This window comes from Malus domestica, chromosome 17 (assembly GCF_042453785.1).
Source record: "Malus domestica chromosome 17, GDT2T_hap1".
Lineage (NCBI taxonomy): Eukaryota > Viridiplantae > Streptophyta > Magnoliopsida > Rosales > Rosaceae > Malus > Malus domestica.
This window is the reverse complement of record NC_091677.1, coordinates 20,275,609-20,294,617: the sequence shown is the minus strand read 5'-3', so window position 1 is coordinate 20,294,617 and position 19,009 is coordinate 20,275,609. Positions and strand designations below refer to the sequence as shown.

Sequence of the window (19,009 nt, the reverse complement as noted above, 5' to 3'; positions counted from 1 at the left end):
CGAACTCATATTGCGATAGAGGTCTCTCAGGTCTGAGTGACCTGCGCCACACAGACCACGAGCACTCTTGCGCCTCACGAAAGACTAACGACCAAGGGATTCCAGTAACTCTCCGCCCTCCTCCGCCCTACTCTACATTTGATTCTTCACCGGTAACTCTTTCTCTCTGATTTTCCAATGTTCTGTTTGGTTTTTGAGAAAATCGAAAAGAAAAAGTTTATAATTTGGGTTCAATGGAGTGGGTGTTTCTAGGTTCTGGGATTTTCCCATCTCTCGCAAGCTGACAATGTTACTTCCTATTTTGTGTTTTGGATTCTTTTATGCTGCTTTTAATGAGAAATTAGAGCTTAATCACATTAAACAGGGTTATCTATCTAATTGGTGTGATTCATTTGTGTACTGTGTATATAATCTAATTGATGTGCCCATAAGGATTGATTTGTGAACTGAATTTGTTGTGATGTTTAGAGAGGCTAAGGATTGATGTTTAGAATAGCATATTAGCAAGTTAATTTGGTTCCTATATTTCTATTAAAGTTGGTTCTATGGAGCTATTAGAGCTTGCGTATTAGGTGTTTGTGAAAATTCCCTATCGAGTTAGTAACAAGGATATGATGCAAATATGGGCGTTCTGTGTTTTGGTATGTGTGTATGTAGGTATAGCATATAAGGGTTGTTATGTGTGTATGTAGGTATGTTTGTATGTAGCCTTATAGGTATGTGTGTATGTTGCTAATGATATTATTATCGTCTAGTTCGTAAAAATGTCATTTGAATTTCATTTATGTTGTTTAGTGTAGATTTTTACTTGGGGTGGTGACAGATATTGGATTAAGACAAAACTTAAATTTGTTAATATGTTACAAATTAAGGGTTAATTTGGTGAATGAAGAACAATGAATAAGCTATGGGTTTTTCAATCTAGTTGTATGCATCATCAGCATAATCTACATTCATCAGTAGCTTGTTGGTTTTCTCGCTGAGTGAAATCAAAGAGAAATGAGCCTTTCTCGCTGAGTGAAACCATGATATTCAATACAACAAACAAGACCTGCTACACAACCTTTCTTGCTTGTTGGTTTTCTTAGCTAGTTAGCCAGTCTAGATTTCATGTTTTAGAGTCACATTTGTACTCTCCTTGACTCATCCCCGAATACTCAAAGTCCCCTCAGTAACCAATGTCTGTCTCTCACAGTCACTCACAATTCCATCGAATGAATAAATTGCCACGATTTAATCCACTGCAAGCACACCTCAACACCCCAAACCCACCCTCACCATGAACTCCAAAGTTTCACTTTTACTTTTTTGGAATTGAAGTGCAGGTCACTTCTTTGGAGTTGTTCTTTATCTATTATTGTTTTGAAATAAATGAGGTCGTATTGTCATGCCCATGTCATTGGAAGAGGTAAATGAGTTACTCTTAGGTCACACTACTCATTTTGTTTGATATTCTCGCATGCATAAAATGCCTTTTTATTTATCATCTAGTTCGTGAAAACTAAGTATATAGTACGTACTACATAGAATTGAGTATATATGTGTTTTGTACATTCATACCTTAAATTTTAATATTATACTTTAGCATTAACATTTATAAGTGAATGTAGCTTTTAGCTTTGTATTAATTTCAATGTTTCCGTTTACATTGTTCTAGTACATGTCTGAGAGATGTCAAACAAGGACTTTGAAAATGACCTTGATGATAAAGCTAATTGGCCAAAACCTATTGAAGACTACTTTATTAGTATGTTGTATGAAGAGACCAAAAAAGGCTTGCAAACCAACACTTTAGAAAAGAATAAGTGGGATGCGATTGGCATGAAGTTGTTTGACAAATATGGTAAGAGATACACTAGTGAAAAATTGAAGCAAAAATATAATTGGTTGCATGTTGTGCCGTGCACACTTTCATTAGAATGCAATCAAGCAATGATACTTTGTTTCAAGAATTTGAAGACAATGATGTTGATGTGGTAGATGAAGAAAGCTCGGGGACGAATCAAGAAGGGGAAAACATGCATTTGAATGACAACAATGTTATGAATGATGTTTGAGATCACATAGCCGGATCAATATGGCTTGATTACGTCAATAACAATTAGTCTCAAAGTTTATTGGTTTTCTAGAATGTTTTAATGTAATATTTATTGTCTAAGACTTGAAGTTTAATTTGATTATCGAACATATATATGTTGTATTAGCACATGAATATCAAAATAGTATGTTTAATGTTTAATTTCATATGTTTTGTATATCTTAAAACAAATACATAATTGAAAAAAAAATTGTTTTTAAGAGTTAAACCAAACAAGTTTTCAAATTTTTAGATTCAAAAATAGTTTTTAAGTTCAATGCCAAACACATTTTTGAAACCTAAAAAAAAACTGTTTCCAAGAAATGTAAATAAAAGTTAGTTTTAAAAACAATTCAAGCTTTTGAGTAGGATACCAAACATGACACACCCCGACCCGGAAAGTTCACTTGAACTAAGAATCGAGCTGTGCTGGCCGACACCTGGAAGGTGACGAAGCCATAAAAATGTGATATTGTGTAAAATGTGAATAAATTTAAACCTCAAAATGTCTAAATACCAGAGTGCGTTGTGAGTGGGAGCAAATCCATTTCACATGCGATGTCAGAGCATAAATAAAGTACAGTAGTGTAGGTAAGAATCATACCCTCAGAGGTGGCCACCAATACTAAGATTCGCCACAGATCCTCGTCGATATGAACTCAGTAGCTAAAACCTGGAGGGGCACAAAATAGAGAGTGCGAGTGAGCAATGAAACCAAGTTTCCCAGAACTATTACCATTCCAAAAGTAATAATCGCTCACTGTAAAACTCATATTGTTTTCCATAAGACAACACTCCGTGTGTGTCTATATATATATATATCCAAACCATACTCAAGAATGCCCAAATCCATGGGTATGTCATGTCCATCAACTCAACAATGCATTAACAAGTAGGCCAAATAAACTTAATCAATATAAAATAATATATCAGCCGGAGTCACCTAACGTGACTTGTACGACTGTACTCATATCTCATCAATTATTGCTAGCACATAAGTTGGAGTCACCTCTAGTGACCTGTACGACTGTACTCATATCTCATCAATCATGCTAGCACATATGTCGGAGTCACCTATAGTGACCTATACGACTATCCATATCTCATCACATATGCTAGCTCATCATACATCTCATGCTAGCTCATTACATATTTCATCACATATGCTAACTCTCATCACATAATTCATCACATATGCTAGCTCATATATATACTAGCATCTCATCATATATCGTTACATATATGCTAGCATCTCATCACATATCTCATTATAAATATATGCTCAGCATAAATATATGCTAGCATCTCATCATACATGCTAGCTAGTAACGTATCTCATCATATATGCTAGCATCTCATCACATATAGGCTAGCATCGCATTACATATCTCATCATAAACATATGCTAGCATCTCATTACATATATGCTAACTCATTACATATCTCATCACATATGCTAGCTCATATAAGTCGGAGTCACCTATAATATCTCATCAACATACTACCATCACTATCATCAACATGTACTCACCTGAAGCTTACCTGGGCATCTGCAACATCATTTGGCACTTCGAAGCATTCGCAATAATTAGGTTCAGGTAATACACATATGAATATGTCATGATGCAATCTAAAAGTCAACTATAACATAATATTTTCAAGTATATATATAACATGGTGTGAAATGCATAATATGTAACGTCCCATTTCCAAACTATTTATTTTCGGGAATAATTATTGGTGATAAGCCCAATTAGACACTAGTTTAATTAACTAACATTACTTACGTTTCCTTACTTCAATTCCTTGATTCTTCACACATTGATTTATGAACAACAATTAGCTACCAAATCATAAGGTTAATTCTCATGTTTTCCACCAATGTCCCTCACATTGTTCAATTCCCCAAACAAGGCTATTGTCCCAATTATTTAGTCTCATTTATTATATGGTTGCATCTAACGTCTTGTTAGACTACCTACGTACCCTAAATAGGGATCAAGCCATTCGTAGTTCCCAATAATTACTTCAAAACATTCATAGTAATCGTAAGCAATAATCGATTTATAAACGTTTAGGGTGCGTTTGTTGCACCAGACTATCTCAGACTGGACTAGCTTCATGGACTAAGCTGGACTGGCTTAGACTAGACTAAACTGGACTGACTTAGTAAAGCGTTTGGTGCAGTATCGGACTAGTAAGCAGGATAACTATTAAATTTAGATACTATATTATTTAATCTCTATTTATTAAGATTTTATTATTAATCTATACTATATTATTTAATCTCTATTTATTAAGATTTTATTATAAATATATCATTTTACTTGTTTCTAGAAACAATCTAATGGCTAGTATTTTTTTTTCCAAGCATATCACTGACCCATTCCTCTTTCCTCCGGTACTCTCTCCCTCCCATCTCCCTCTTTTTATCTGGTTCACCATTTTTCTAGAGTTCTCTTCCACTCTCCGTATACATCTCTCTATTTTCCTCTGCCCATCTCACTCCCATCCCCTCTTTTCCACCATCCACTATCTCCCTAACCTCTCCCTTTTTTCCTTATGCAGAGGATTCATCAGAGCTCACCACCCAACACCTCCTTTGATTTTCTCAGAAAATCTCGAGATTTTCTGGTGATTTTGCGTTTTTGTTTTGATTTGTTCGGGAGATTCGTCTGCATGTGCTTTTGGGGGAATTTTAGATGTTGGATTTTGAGGTTTTTGTTTTGAATTTGTTCTGGAGATTCGTGTGCATGTGGTTTTGGGGGAATTTTAGATGTTGTATTTTGAGATTTAGGCAATGGGTGGGGGGTGGGTTTCAGATTTGCACAGGGGTAAGGGAGCAGGAGTTGTAGACGACAAAGGTGTGCAAACGATGTTGGAGACGAGATTAGCAATCTCGTGGTTTTTGGGGGGTCTTACTAGGACGACTTAGCGAAGCTCTTAGTTGGAACGAGTCTGACTTAATCCCATTTAAGTTTAGTCTAGCTTGCACCAAACACGGGATTAGTAGTCTTAGCAAAGTAGTCCAATCCAGTGAACTTTAACGAGGTTAAACAAACACGCCCTTATGGAACTATCAATCACACACACACACACACACACACACACACACACATACATATACTATATACATACGATAGAAAGGAAAAGACTCACTCACCTGAGGTCCATGCTACGACTCCCTAACACGCATATCGAGACATCACGAACCATCGTCGCCTAGAACAATTATCAAATCACATCTCAGAGTTTTTATCAATAGAATACATAGTTTACATAAAACACATCTCTACGTAATTCAACTCGGAAGATCTGCATCACGAATTTCCGATCTGTTAGTTCCAAGGACCCACATTATGTTTCTAGAACAACGTCCTAAAGTTTCATTATGATCCAACGGTCAGATCTCCGCCAATTGCCCAAAACCAAGTGGCGGTTAACATTTATTTTATAAACTTACAAATTCAATTCAGGAAGATCCGTATGTCGGTTTCCTTATCCGTAAATTCCTATGATCCTAAAATATTATGCATTATAACATATCAAAATTTAGTGATGATCCAACGGTCGGTTCGTCAATTCATATTTTTACCAAATAACGTATCATAATGAATCTAACTTCAAATAATCAAATTACGGCATATAGACATCAATTATGAATTCAGGGCCTCTAATTGAACTTAGGAAGACACCTTCGGCCCACTGGCTACGCGCCACCGCATGTGCCGCCATAGGTGGTGGTCGGCTGGCCAGACTCGCTGGAAAATTCAACTATTTTAAAAAATTACCAAATTTCATATAAATGGAGATCTCAGTGAGTGGAATAACTTTTATACCTGTGGCCAAGGCCAATTTTGCCGAGAAACACCTCAGTTTCATGAAAATCCGCCGGAAACCCTATAAAGAGTGTGTTTCAATTCTTCCTCTTCGACGTTCCGCCGCCCCTAAAACCTATTGGGCTTTGTTCAGGAGTTCAAGGGAAGTATATTGATAGTGATAATTGAATGAAATTGTTTCAGGTTTGGTGGATTTCGAGCAACCTTTCTTGCGGCATCCATGGTGGTTTTTCCACCAAACCTCAACCAAATTCCTTCTAATTTTGGGTGGAAATGGAAGAGGGGAGGTTATAAAAGAGGTTACAGGTAATGGATGGGTGAATTTCACCTGAAAATATGGTGGAAGTGGCCAGAATTTCACATCGGTTCGAAACTGGGTCTTGTCGCGGGTGTCCTCCATGGGAAGAGAATGCTGGGAGCTTCTCTTTTCTTGGTCCAATGCCTAATTGGCCCACCAACAACAAAGAAATCTGATTGGTTCCATTCCCACATGGTGGGAGCTCTTATTAATTTAAAATTCTATAGTTTAGTAAAACAACTTCAAATGCTCGTAACTATACCATTATAATCCAGACCTGCAACCGGCTTTCGCCTATGCATTCATACTAACAAGCACTACAACAATACGCTAAAAGAATAAGTCTTACGTTTCTCTAGACGATGGTCAATAAAGGTCAAAGTCCTCGCCTCCAAGGTATTTTCGTCAATTCACGTTTTTAAAATTTATAAACTTGTAAAATTTGGGACAGGTTGTCACAAAATAGACTCTTAAAAACTAAGCATTAAAATTATACTTTATGTGTAATTTTTCCTAAATTAAACCAAACATTATTTGTAAACAAAATACACAATGCAAAAAAGCTTACAAGATAACTTACCAAAAGCAGCAAGATGTCATTTAATTGTGAAATAATAAAATTATAATACCATAAATATAAATGATTGAAGACCGATATCTATTTATTTCACCAAATAATTAAAAAAGAAATTATGTGCATAAAACAACAATAATAAACAAATTTCAGGCCCAACATACGATAAAAACTTTTGAATGGATTGTAATGTTATTCAATAAAATTCAATGGCAAGTCAAGCTCAACAAAAGTTTTTCTTTATTTTCAGAGACTAGATGTATCGATATTCAATTTCAGAGATTATTTTTGTTAAAAACTGTATAAAAATATTTTCCAAACAAAAGTTACCAAAACCGGATAGATGGGCTTCACTGGACGGGCCTGGTTCAGAAGAAACAACGGGAACCATTTGCGGGTCATATGTTAACGGCCCAAACCGCCGAATATAAACAACTCGCAGGAAAATCACAAGGCCGAAAAGAATTGAGAAAATAAAAGTGGTGATTGAGAAAAAGGGAGAAGTGATCATCATCTTGTTGAATCCTATCTATAAAATTTTGCAGCATTTCAACTGACTTCTCCCTCAGAATGGCCACAAAATCGCAGATATTTACAGGATTGACCATGGCGTCGACGCCTGCCTCTTCGTTCCAAGCTTCTTCTTCAAGCTCCAACAGTCTCTCCATGGTCAGAAAACCTCTCACGACTTCCTTCTTCAATGGCGGAGGTGTGCCTTTTGATTTACTCAAGTTTTCAGTGAATGGGTATCTTTTTGATTTTCAATTGGACTTCCATATCTGCACGTTTGCTCTGTTTTTCAACTTGCTTTGAATGCTTTGAGACTTGTTTATTGGTTGGTTGGGAATCCAAATAGGTGTATTGAGCTAAGTGGGGAGTGGGTTTTCTTTGCTTCTAAGGCTGGCTTTCAGTGGGGAATGGGGAAACATTTCATGGAGAATTGAGTTTCTGTTTTCAAAGGTTCCATCTTGAACTTGTAGTGGGGAAATAGGGGAGATAATTAGATTTTGATAAGACAATTGCGTTTGGTATTTGTTTTGGGCCTGTTTGGAAGTTATTTTAGAATAGCTGAAAGCGTTTTCCTGATAATCAAAAGCGCTTATGACCATGTGTGGCAGAGAAAAGCAAGAAGAAGCATCTAGGTGCTTTTTTTTTATTTTTTATTTTTTTATCCGAAGCACTTCATTTGATTATATATTTCGACGTTATTCTAATTGAAGCTCTTATGAAAAGAAGTGCAATTTCCAATTGGGCCCTTTCTATATTTGGCTTCCAGTTCTTTATACAGTATGTTCTTTTCATTAAGTGTCGATTGCTACTTCATTTAGTCTCACCCGGTACTCCTTGCATTGGGAAAGCGTTAGCTTCAACTGTTAAGAAATTTCTGTCTTAAAAAGGAGCTGGTTAGAAATTCTCAATTGAGACCCATGCAAGAACGATATGAGGATGACATAGATATTCTTGCTCCATCTCAATTTCTCGTCAAGTCTTCAACGCGTGGGATTTGATGACGACATGAAGTCGCTAATTCTGATAAGAAAATACAAGCAGGCATGTATTTGTGCGCTTCTTTCATAGTAAAGTAAACATTTTACTAGCTACACTACTGTCATGGAAACATCTGAAAAGTAGTTTATTTTAACAAGATATCTCCAAAAGTTTCGAACTAACCTTTATCCACCAGGGATTAGCTTAAGAGGGAGCTGTTACTGGTGCTCCAAAAAGAAAAAAAAAACCTTCCTGCATTTCTCTATAGTGAAAAAGATGAGGGTGGGAGGAGTGCAAAATGACTATTCTGAAGTGCTATAACAATTCCCCAACATAAATGTAAAGGAGATATATTTTTTAATTTATGGTCAAGCTCAAAGAACGTGTACATAATTTATTTATCTTATAGAAAAACAATTACATTTCTTCAAGTCAAATGAGAATGATATTAAAGGATATAACATTCTATCTCTTCGAAAAGGATGTAAGGTTCTTTGAAATCCATTATGACGTATTTCAGATAGCATAAGTAAAAACTATTTACAAAGGAAAACACTACCGCTGCAAATCTCTGAGTCAAACAAGGTCCTATTTGCCAAAATCTTAACATGTGATTCTTGAAAAAATGCCTTTTGTCCAATTAAATCTGCTAGCTTGCATTTGGATATGATTATGTCTCTCTCTACTGTGAACAGCTTGACGAAGTCTAAGAATATGCTAGGTTTAAAGTCTTACTTTTTATTGATTTCAAATTCATTCTTAATCCACAAGTTTTATCAACCTAAAAGCAAGTAAAATAAAATTACATCTAGATGCAAGTGTGATTGACTAAATTTCTGTTAGCCCATTGAACTTTATTGTTGGGTTTATGTATGTCTGTTGTCATTGAGGATGTGTTTCTCTTGGTGAATTCCTGTTTGTTGTGTGCAACAAGATACATGAATTGCATACTATGAGTTAATGATACAAACATTACTTAGGTATAGAAGTAAAAGGAGGACAACAATTAAGGTCTGTAAGCAATGCATTTTGCACACCCTGTTGTGGAGTTTTGCAATAACCTTGAACTCTAATCTTTTAGGTTTTGTTTTTGTTCTAGTATCTGTTCTACTAAACTTGCAAATCACCTAAGAATAGGTATTAGATCTTGGCTTACATTTATTTTATTTTCAGTGGGGGCTCTAAAAGTTGAAGTGATTAGGGTTGCTCCTTCCAGTCGACCACATTATTCTAGACAACGTGGGGGGGCTCTTGGTGCTCGTATGAACCTATTTGACCGGTTTGCTAGAGTTATCAAGGTGATATCTTATGAATGATTACTATATTCACATAATAAATAATAATGTGATGGTCACTGATTGTACCTTTTTCTTCTTACATTAATTCTTTTAATTGCAGTCATATGCAAATGCATTAGTAAGTACCTTTGAAGATCCTGAGAAAATCTTAGAGCAAGCAGTTCTTGAAATGAATGATGATTTGACAAAGATGCGTCAGGCCACAGCACAAGTAAGCCTCATGTTCCCAAAACTTTTACTTGTTTTCTTTGTTTTTTCTTCTTCTTCTTAGTGCAATTGTTTTAAAAAAGTCTCACGATCGACTCGTTTTTCTTTTCTTCTACAATATTTTATAATTGCCTCACGTTCTCTGCAGATTTTTTCACCTTTTCTTTTGCATTTGTTCTTATGTCTTTTAGTTTTCATCTTTCCTATTTTGTTGTAGATGACAAACTGAAACGGCAAGTATATCATCCACGAATAGCTACTGTGTTAGCTCTAGATATACTTTGGATATCTCATAATTTTCTCTTTTATACATTGCTTGTGTTTAATTTTTTAAATGGTCTGGATTTTACGCTTTAATGTTCATCTAGCATTGATGCCTATTCTCTGTCTTTTTCTCTTTCTCATGTGAAGGTGTTGGCATCTCAAAAGCGGATGGAGAATAAGTACAAAGCTGCTGCACAAGCTTCTGAGGACTGGTAATGTGGATTGGGTTGATATCTTATTGTCTCAAATAAAGCGGCAAGTAATTGTTAAAATCCTGGTGTATGTTACTTAGGTACCGCAAAGCACAATTAGCTCTTCAAAAAGGAGAGGAGGATCTTGCACGTGAAGCTTTGAAGAGGCGTAAATCTTTTGCTGTAAGTTTATTGTGCTTCTACTTTTTTTTTTTTGGTTATTTTATATTAGTATTTCTAGTTTTGAGAAATGTGTATCATTATTAAGGAAAACTTCTATTTGGAGTGTTTAGGAAAATTGAGCTCACGCCATTAATTAAAAAATTACCTTGTTATTCACGAGCTAGTTTTCTCTCATCGTGAGGCTGCCAAGGTTTCATTGCATTATTGTCTTTGTATGTTTTCAGGATAATGCTAATACTTTGAAATCTCAACTTGATCAACAAAAAGCTGTTGTTGATAATCTTGTGTCTAATACACGGGTAAGCGAATTTAAATTATTTTGCTCATAGTGAGGTCATCAATGACTACCTAAATTACATTTGTTTTTGTGTAGAAAAGCCCATCAATTATTCTATGAAATCTATTTTGTGTAGCTTTTAGAGAGCAAGATACAGGAGGCAAGGTCGAAAAAAGATACCCTCAAAGCACGTGCTCAGTCTGCAAAGTTAGTTTATTCTATCATTCTCACGTTCCTTTCTTACCAAGTCTGTTATCTCTTTGTTTTATTTATTTATTTAAATTCAGTTCAATTTCTGGGTCAATAGAGTCTGGTATCCCCTTAACGTTACTGGTAATTGCTGCTATGCTGTTGCTTCAGGACTGCAACTAAAGTGAGTGAGATGGTGGGGAATGTCAATACAAGTAGTGCTCTTTCAGCTTTTGATAAGATGGAAGAGAAAGGTGAGGCAGCTGTCAATAATGGAAATAGTTTATGATTTATTGAAGCTCCGTTCTGCATTTCCATTTGATGCTGATCTTCGTTTCGCCTGAGGAAATCTTTGGATGCCCAAAGTAAACGAGCTCTAAAATGGCTGCTAAATCAGAAAAATATAATTTCAAAATTAACTGATTTGTGTATGGAATTCCTTTCTGGACTCTAGTTGACTTAAATATTTGAGGGTACAGTCTGCTTAAAATATATTGAGAGAAAGTTCATCACATTGTACTTTTATATGTGCTCAGCGTTCATGTGCCCAATCCATGATTGGCAAGCATGTGATATGTCAAATAGTTGATTATTCGCATTGTTGGGTTTTTACAGCCCATGATGAGTTGTCGTAAGTCTATTAGGAATTATAGTCTTAGAGGATTAAATTGTTTACCCAATTGGAGTTGTTTTCTCAACTGGAGTTGGTTTCTCAATTGGAGAAGGATTCGTAACTAGATTTCCAATTAGGATTAGTAATCCTTATTGAAGAAGGCCTTTATTCTGTCTATATAAAGGAGCTATTGCACTAGTTTTGAATTGGAGCAAAACAATCAGTTGTATACCACTCTAGGAGTTAAGAGTTAGAGAATATTGTGAGGACAAAGTGTGTGTGAGAGAGAAGAAAAGAGATAAAGAGTATTTCTTGTTCTTGTTCTTGTTCTTTTGTCAAGTCTTAATCCTAGAGGCTTGGCAAGGTTATTAGTTGTACTCATTATTGACACAGTGAAAGTTAGTTGTTGCTGCCCCATGTAAATTTTTGGTGTTATTTATTTGATTATTTTGTTTTTGATTTCGAGTTTGTTCTATTTTTTCCATTCGTAAACGAGATATTCACAACACACGTTCATACAAAGAATTCCTGGTTGTTAATCAGTATTACAACTTACAAGTACCAAAAGATTGTTTGATTTTTAGAAAAAAAATCATTGTTTCGTCTATTTTACAGCATCCCAGTCTCCTGATTGAGCATGTTAAATGTATGTTTCCTGGTATGTAAGATTAGAGACGAAATCAGACTTTGTCATCAACATGAGTTGTCCAGAGGTACAAAGTCTGATTGAATGTAAGAACTAGAGATTGTTCATCTCTTCCTTCAAGATTGGGATGAAGTGATGTTAGACGATGGTGTGAACTTTGCCTAATATTTGTAAACTGAAAAAGAAATCTGCCTGGTATTTGTATGTGATTACGATCTTTCTGATCCTGTCCTATGTTTGTTCTTTCACCAGTAGTAGCACTGTGCTAAATTCTGAGCGTTTTGCTCTTCCCAATTTGCCAATCCCTTTTGATCCATTTCATTTGTCTTTTGCATTTACCAAGGGTGCTTATTTCTACCCTCTACAGTGCAAGAATTTCTGTTACTGTAATTGCATTTCGGCCTTGCTGCTTCCACCTAGAAAATGATTTTCTTGATAGTCAGTTTTAGCACATCTTTTTTCTGTTGTTAGTATACAAAGAAAACCACGAGTATGTAAGTAAAATCATTTTCAGCTATCAGCACTTTTGATTCAGTTAATTAATTAAATAAAGGCATATCCTTCCTGCCTTGGCTTGAGATTATCAGCCATGTTCCTGTCATTATGGATGTTTTCTGTATATAACTTCCGTTGCACAAAGTTGATTTGACTTCTAGTCACATTGTTGCGCACATTACATATTGATTGTCTATCTTTGATTACACACACACACACACACAAAACCATACATTAATTTATGTGGATTTTTATCAAGTATATATTAATTCTTCTATTCATTTTTCATCTGAATAGTCTTAGCAATGGAATCCCAAGCAGAAGCTCTTGGTCAGTTAACTACAGATGATCTGGAAGGAAAGGTAACACTTTTATCTTGCTTATTTAGGCACCATGCCATGTTAGATCTTGTATTTCTACAACTCTATATGATCTTCAGATTGATAAGAACAGGTGAGGATGGGAGGATAAAATCCAGAACTTAGTTCAAAAATATGATGTGGAAACAAGTCAAAGAATGAGCTCAATGAACTGTTTAAGTAGTGGCAAAATTTCTGTCATTTTAGTAGAGCACCCATCTTATTAGTGGTTGGAATTTCTTTACGGACGTAAATGCACACTTGAGTAACATGAATACCCTACATATCCTACATACTTTTTACCTGTATTATTTGGTGGTTGTAATTTCTTCATGGACTTAAATACATACTAAAGTAACATGGATGTCATGCATACCCTACATAGTAATGTTTAGACGTTCGCTGCATTTAAGTTTAGATAGTGCTCAAAGCAATTGTTCGAAACTCTATTGCAGGTGCCATTACCATTCAAGTGTTGATAGACAAAATTACAATGATTTTCATTTGGCTGATATTCTTTAAATGGAAGGCTTGTCAGTTTATTAAGTTCATATATTTGTCTGGGCCATTTTCTATATGGTTACGGGATGAATTAGGTCATTATCATGGTATAAAACCTTTGTTTTCTTCTGTTTCCCAAAGTCTCTTCTATTATGCTTGTGCTTGCTTTGGCTGTACATGAGAATTAACTGGTAAGGAAGTTGTTAAAAGTTCTACTTTAGTTTAGAGTGTTGCCTCTCTTAGCCATTAGTTTAAACGTTTGGGCTATTGGGGATTTCTTAATTTTCCATGTCTAAAAGGTGTTCGACTTTTTGATATCCGTTTTAGCCATTAAATGAAAATGAAAATTTTGAATTTTATGCAACCTTCCCATTCTTCTAAATTCTCCCTCTTGTTTGTTTTGATTATGAACCTAGAAACTAGAATAAATTTTCAAATCCAGATCTGAGTTGCCAAAGATTGAAGAATAATAAAAAATAAAAAATAAAAAATAAAAAAAAACTTTAGAGAGGTGATTAAGGGTATGTTTGGTACGCTACTTGAATCCAACTTTTTAAACTCAAAATAATTTTCAAGTTTTAGGCCTTAAAAACTTGTTTGGTAGGACTATTTTCAAAAACTGAACTCAAGACTAACTAAAAAATATAGTCTATTCTCTAAAAACATAAAAAGTGAGTTTTTAAAGTTTTTAAACTTAAACTCACTCATTTCTTTTCTCTTCCTTCTCCCCTCCCACTCCAAATCTATCTCTCTCTCTTTTCTTCTTTCTCTTTCCTCTTTTTTTTACCTTTTTCGTCTCTCCTCCAATCTGCCATCTTCATTCTGTTGGTTCTTTCTCTCACTCCTCTTCCTCTCTATATCGTTCGATCCTCTCCCTTCTTTCTCTTTCCTTCAATCATCTCTTACTTTCTTTCCTCCTCTCTCCTCTTTCTCCCTCTCTTGCGACCCCTTCTTTTTAGATCTCTTTGTCTAGTTTAAGTTGTAAGATTTAAAAATCACAAACCAATCACCTTTTTGAATCTTAAAGAAAATTGTTTTCAAGAAGTGTTCTTGAGAAATGTTTTGAGAAATGATAAAATTTTCAAATAGGATACCAAACAGGCTGTAAACATTTGCAAAAGAGAAATCCTGTTGAACTACCCAGAGAACATGACCATCATAGGAACCACTATATATTATATGGCGTTTATAAGTGGCATCCTGTACAGTTCCTTTACAACAAAAGTATGAGGAGTTCGATTGATATATGCTTGTGAATCAACGTCAATGGTCAAACCAAAGTGGAAGATTTACGATGTTTGGCTTGTAAATGTTTCTATTGTGCATCTACATTGCTCATTCTTGGGACACAATTGACAATGTTGTAGTGTTTCTGCAATAAGTGGAACATGGATAGCGTCTCACTTAATTTAATTGGGATGTATGCATGATCTCTCTGGCCTGGCAGTAGTAATGTAGCAATAGTGATGTGTTGTTGGAAAGTGGGATGTTTGGCATTACGAAGAACCGGGAGGGACACGAATGGGAAATTACATCAGGACTCTTTCCAGCTTGTTTTGCTGATTCCATTTTTATCCAGATCCTGTTAACTCTTTCAATTACACGTACATGTGCCCACATGGATTCACACACATTAGCTAGGAAGTTTTATTCACGTAGATACCCATGAGAACACGGTTATAAACTATAACATATCATAAATGATCTTAGAAAAGAGGATTAACTGGTTCTTTGTTTTTTTAACTTTTCCAAACATCTACCAGTAGTTCTTGATATACAAGCTGAGTACAACTAATTGCCAATAGAAATTAAAGATTGATAGTTTCCATTGGACAATTCAAAATTTGAATCATTGATTCGATGTTGATTGTATATTTCTTCAGCTCTTGTTTGTAAATGTAAACATAGAAGGATTGGATCCTCATGTTTGACAAATGTTCTGCAAACCAGCTACATTCTTGCTATTGTACCTTAACTATATAATCTATATGGAAATGAGCTTCTGTCCCAGCAAAGAAACTTACCCATTTTGAAGTGATAATTTAAGATGATTATTTTGCACACATACTATATCTGCCTAAGGGATAATACTGAGGATATTATTTATTCATGCTTTTGATTTTTTCCCTTCTGAAAATTGATTTCTTACCATTTCCTAACCTACACCAAAATTGCAGTTTGCGTTGCTAGAGGGCTCTTCAGTTGACGATGATCTTGCAAACTTGAAGAAAGAATTATCTGGTAGTTCAAAGGTATGGTATATTGACCAGGACATTTATATATTCACGAGATGCTGCTTCCAAGTTTCCGCTGATATATTCCTGTGAACTAGATTCTTAACCTTAAGGTTTCTGCCCCATTATTTGTTACATATTAGGTGTCTAATTTTCTTGTAATTCCATCATGCTCAATTGGGTTGACCAAAGAAGCATTAAGAGGAATCGTGCGTTCTATTTATCTGGGTTGCTATGGTTCTTCTTTCCTATATTGTGTTGTTTGGCACCAAAATGGAGAATAAATAATCGGTAACGGCTTTGTCCATAATCTAATGCTCCTCCACTCATTTCTGTTCATTGTTCCCTTTGTTGAAAAATTCATAACATGATGAATTCCGACCATGTGTCCTAATGGCCTCTCAACTGCTAGGTTTGTTGACGTTTTTTCCCTCTATCCTACAGAAAGGAGAACTCCCGCCCGGAAGAACAGCCGCTCCCAGTAACAAGGCATATCCATTTCGAGATTCTGAAATTGAGATGGAGCTTAATGAGTTGAGAAGAAAAGCCAAGGACTTCTAAGATTTTCTCTGCAGGTACCAATATTGGAATTCTTTAAACGCAAATATGAAGTTGGTTTTACTTTGAGAACTGGTTAGCATTTATATAGGCAGAAATGACGAAAGATTAACGCTGTATAGCTAGAGATCGAACCCAAATCAGAGTGCTTCATTGTCATAGTATTTTCATGCTCTTCTTGTAATTCAACTCTGCTGCAGCAAAGCCAGTTTTCTGGATAATGCAGGTGGAACAACCTGTTAATGTACAGGTTATGGATTAAATGCGTGTCTTTTGTGTTTGCTTGGCTCATCTCATCATCTCATCATCTCATGGTCTTTTGAGATTTATGGGGGGTTTAACTTTAATTTGTAAGCCTTTAATTCTAGTTGTTTTTTGATCAATGATAATAATCAGACTTTAATTTGTAAAAGTTTGTTTGGAAGTGCTTTTGAAATGCTTAAGGCGCTTCTGGTGAAATTTTTTTTGGAACAAATCCTTAGTAAAAATGCAAGTGAATCATGGAAAAGGCACTTAAAGTGCCTACTGCAAGTACTTAAAATGCTTTTTGCAGGAAGTACTGTAAGTGCTTTTAGAACCCAAAAACATTTTCGCTAAGAGTGTTCGGTCATTTTAAAAACGCTTTCAAATGAATCCCAAGTCTTTTGAGATCTATGAGAAACCAGAGCGCTTCATGGACAGAGATGTTAAATTTCATCTAAACTCGTTTAAGGTTAAGTGTTGTGTTGTGTTTTTCAAGCTCAAAATTATTAAAGGGCTTGTATAGCTCAGGAAAATGATTTTCACGAATACTTGTTTTTCATTTTGCTCACTCTTGCTTATTTGTATTGTTTAATTATTCTTTGATTCATGTATGTAAAATCTAGAACTTAACAAGGTTTGAGAGGAAATAAGAGGTGTGTGTGTATGTTTCGATTTATATTGCCCCTTAATTATTATTTAATTTAAAATTCTAACATATTCTAGTCAACATTTAGTACCATTCTAGGTTGCCACAAATTACCACTTCTTGTTGATATCTGGATTGCTCTAAACCCAATTTACATAGGGAAATGATTTTTGCGCACGCCTTATCTCATTTATTTGAGAAAAACTTGTGTGGTGATCGATTTACCACATGACTTTAGTTAGTGACATTATTACTCACTCAAAACTTGCCATTTGTTAAACATGAAATATAATAATTGTTTAACAGTTTCAGAATATTAACCTAAAACCCAAAAAAATATTTAGGTACAAGATGAAAACGTGGAACACAAACCCCACCCCAGTGCACCTCCATCGGAAAGACGAAGGGGTGGAGGTGGCAGATAGAAATATTGATCTGATAAGAAGGATTCTGACATCTTAAGTCAAAGTCACAAAAATGTTCATATCCAAATTATAAAGATGTTGACCCTGGGACAAATGAAAATGGCAATCTCTTGTAGCTTAGGAAATTAAAATAGCTGAGTAAAGGAAGAAGGATTTCTATACATACTAACTTATTGGGTTTATGATTAATTGAAAAAAGTGAGTAAAGGAAGAAGGGTTTCTATACGTATTTAGCTTATTCGGTATGATTAATTGAAAAAAGTGATCGAGAAGTAACCGCCAAACCCCCACCAGTTAAAACCCTCCTTTTTCTTTCTTAGCAATTCTCACTCGATAAACCCTAAAACAACACATAAACAATATATGCTATATATTTATTCAAACAAATAAAGAATTTGATGAGTGGAAGAAAAACAACAAGGTTTTTCTAGGTTAGATGAAGTGAACAAGATTAAATTTGGTTTAACAAATGGCACGTTTTGAGTGGATGGTAGTGCCACTTAGCACAGTCTAGTGGCAAGTGGAGCCTCACACGTAAAGAAAAGCATAATAATTAAAAAATAGGCACGCCTTATCTCATTTATTCACACCCATGTTTGATTAAATTCTTTAGTTCTCATACTAATGTCCTTTCTATTTGTTTTTGCTTAGACACTAATGCATGAATTATACTTTAAAAGTTTGTACATCACACCAATAGGGTTTGTGGGGAGTGAGATTGAATCACTTACTATTCGTCTAAGTTCATTTTTAATTGTTGTTTGAAATAAAGTAAAGTTTAGTGTGTGTTATAAATAAAGTAATAATTGTTCCACCAGAGACTTGTTTAGTAACCGACCAATCCTGCCTAATCAGTAGTAATTCTTGAATCAAACGATAGAGTCTTGGCATGGGGTAGAGTGGTTAGTTGGTTTCGTAGCCTTTTCAGCTCGAGCTAATAAGTCCTTAGGGGTGTTCTGCACCTAGTGGCCTAAAGCCTTAGTGGTTTGGAAGTCATTGACCTAAAGCTTGTTACATGGGTTGGATCAAAAGCTTAAATGAATCGACATTGCACGACCACTACTGTTACTGAATATATATATATGAAAAAAAAAAGTTCTTTAGTTCTCTTCTATTTTAGTGTATTCAAACTTATAAAAAAACATAATATATACAAAAATACAAAATAAAGCAGAGATTGTTCTCAAAACATATTTGTAAGACCAAAATTTGAGAATGGCATGCTCATCTTTTAGTGGCCGCTAGCATCTCGGTGGCTTCCCTTAAAACTTGTTTCAAATCTTTCTTGCACGGTCCATTCAAAACCATGAACACCAGATTGGGGAGGTAGTCAATTCAAACTTTTGCCCAAAAAAATAAAACACTCAATTCAAATTAAAGAACATAAAGAAAGGTTTCCTTCTG

General features: G+C 35.1%; 1 protein-coding gene across 4 annotated transcripts; it reads left to right on the top strand.

Annotated features, from left to right (window-relative positions):
- The first annotated feature begins 7,232 nt into the window (after positions 1–7,232).
- LOC114822581 (membrane-associated protein VIPP1, chloroplastic-like) lies at positions 7,233–16,554 on the top strand. Of its 4 annotated transcripts, none has more exons than XM_029097216.2 (12): positions 7,238–7,497; positions 9,450–9,574; positions 9,675–9,785; positions 10,193–10,257; positions 10,338–10,419; positions 10,644–10,718; positions 10,833–10,903; positions 11,057–11,139; positions 12,937–13,001; positions 15,677–15,751; positions 15,877–16,024; positions 16,178–16,554. In XM_029097216.2, exons 1-11 carry the CDS (start codon positions 7,359–7,361, stop codon positions 16,015–16,017), a joined length of 1,032 nt encoding a protein of 343 aa, XP_028953049.1. In that variant the 5' UTR covers positions 7,238–7,358; the 3' UTR covers positions 16,018–16,024; positions 16,178–16,554. The 4 variants fall into 4 exon arrangements, with proteins under 4 accessions (XP_028953050.1, XP_028953049.1, XP_028953052.1 ...); XM_029097219.2 differs by lacking the exon at positions 15,877–16,024 and having other exon boundaries at positions 7,240–7,497; positions 16,178–16,308; positions 16,518–16,554; XM_029097218.2 differs by lacking the exon at positions 15,877–16,024 and having other exon boundaries at positions 7,240–7,497; positions 16,178–16,308; positions 16,492–16,554.
- Positions 16,555–19,009: the final 2,455 nt, after the last annotated feature.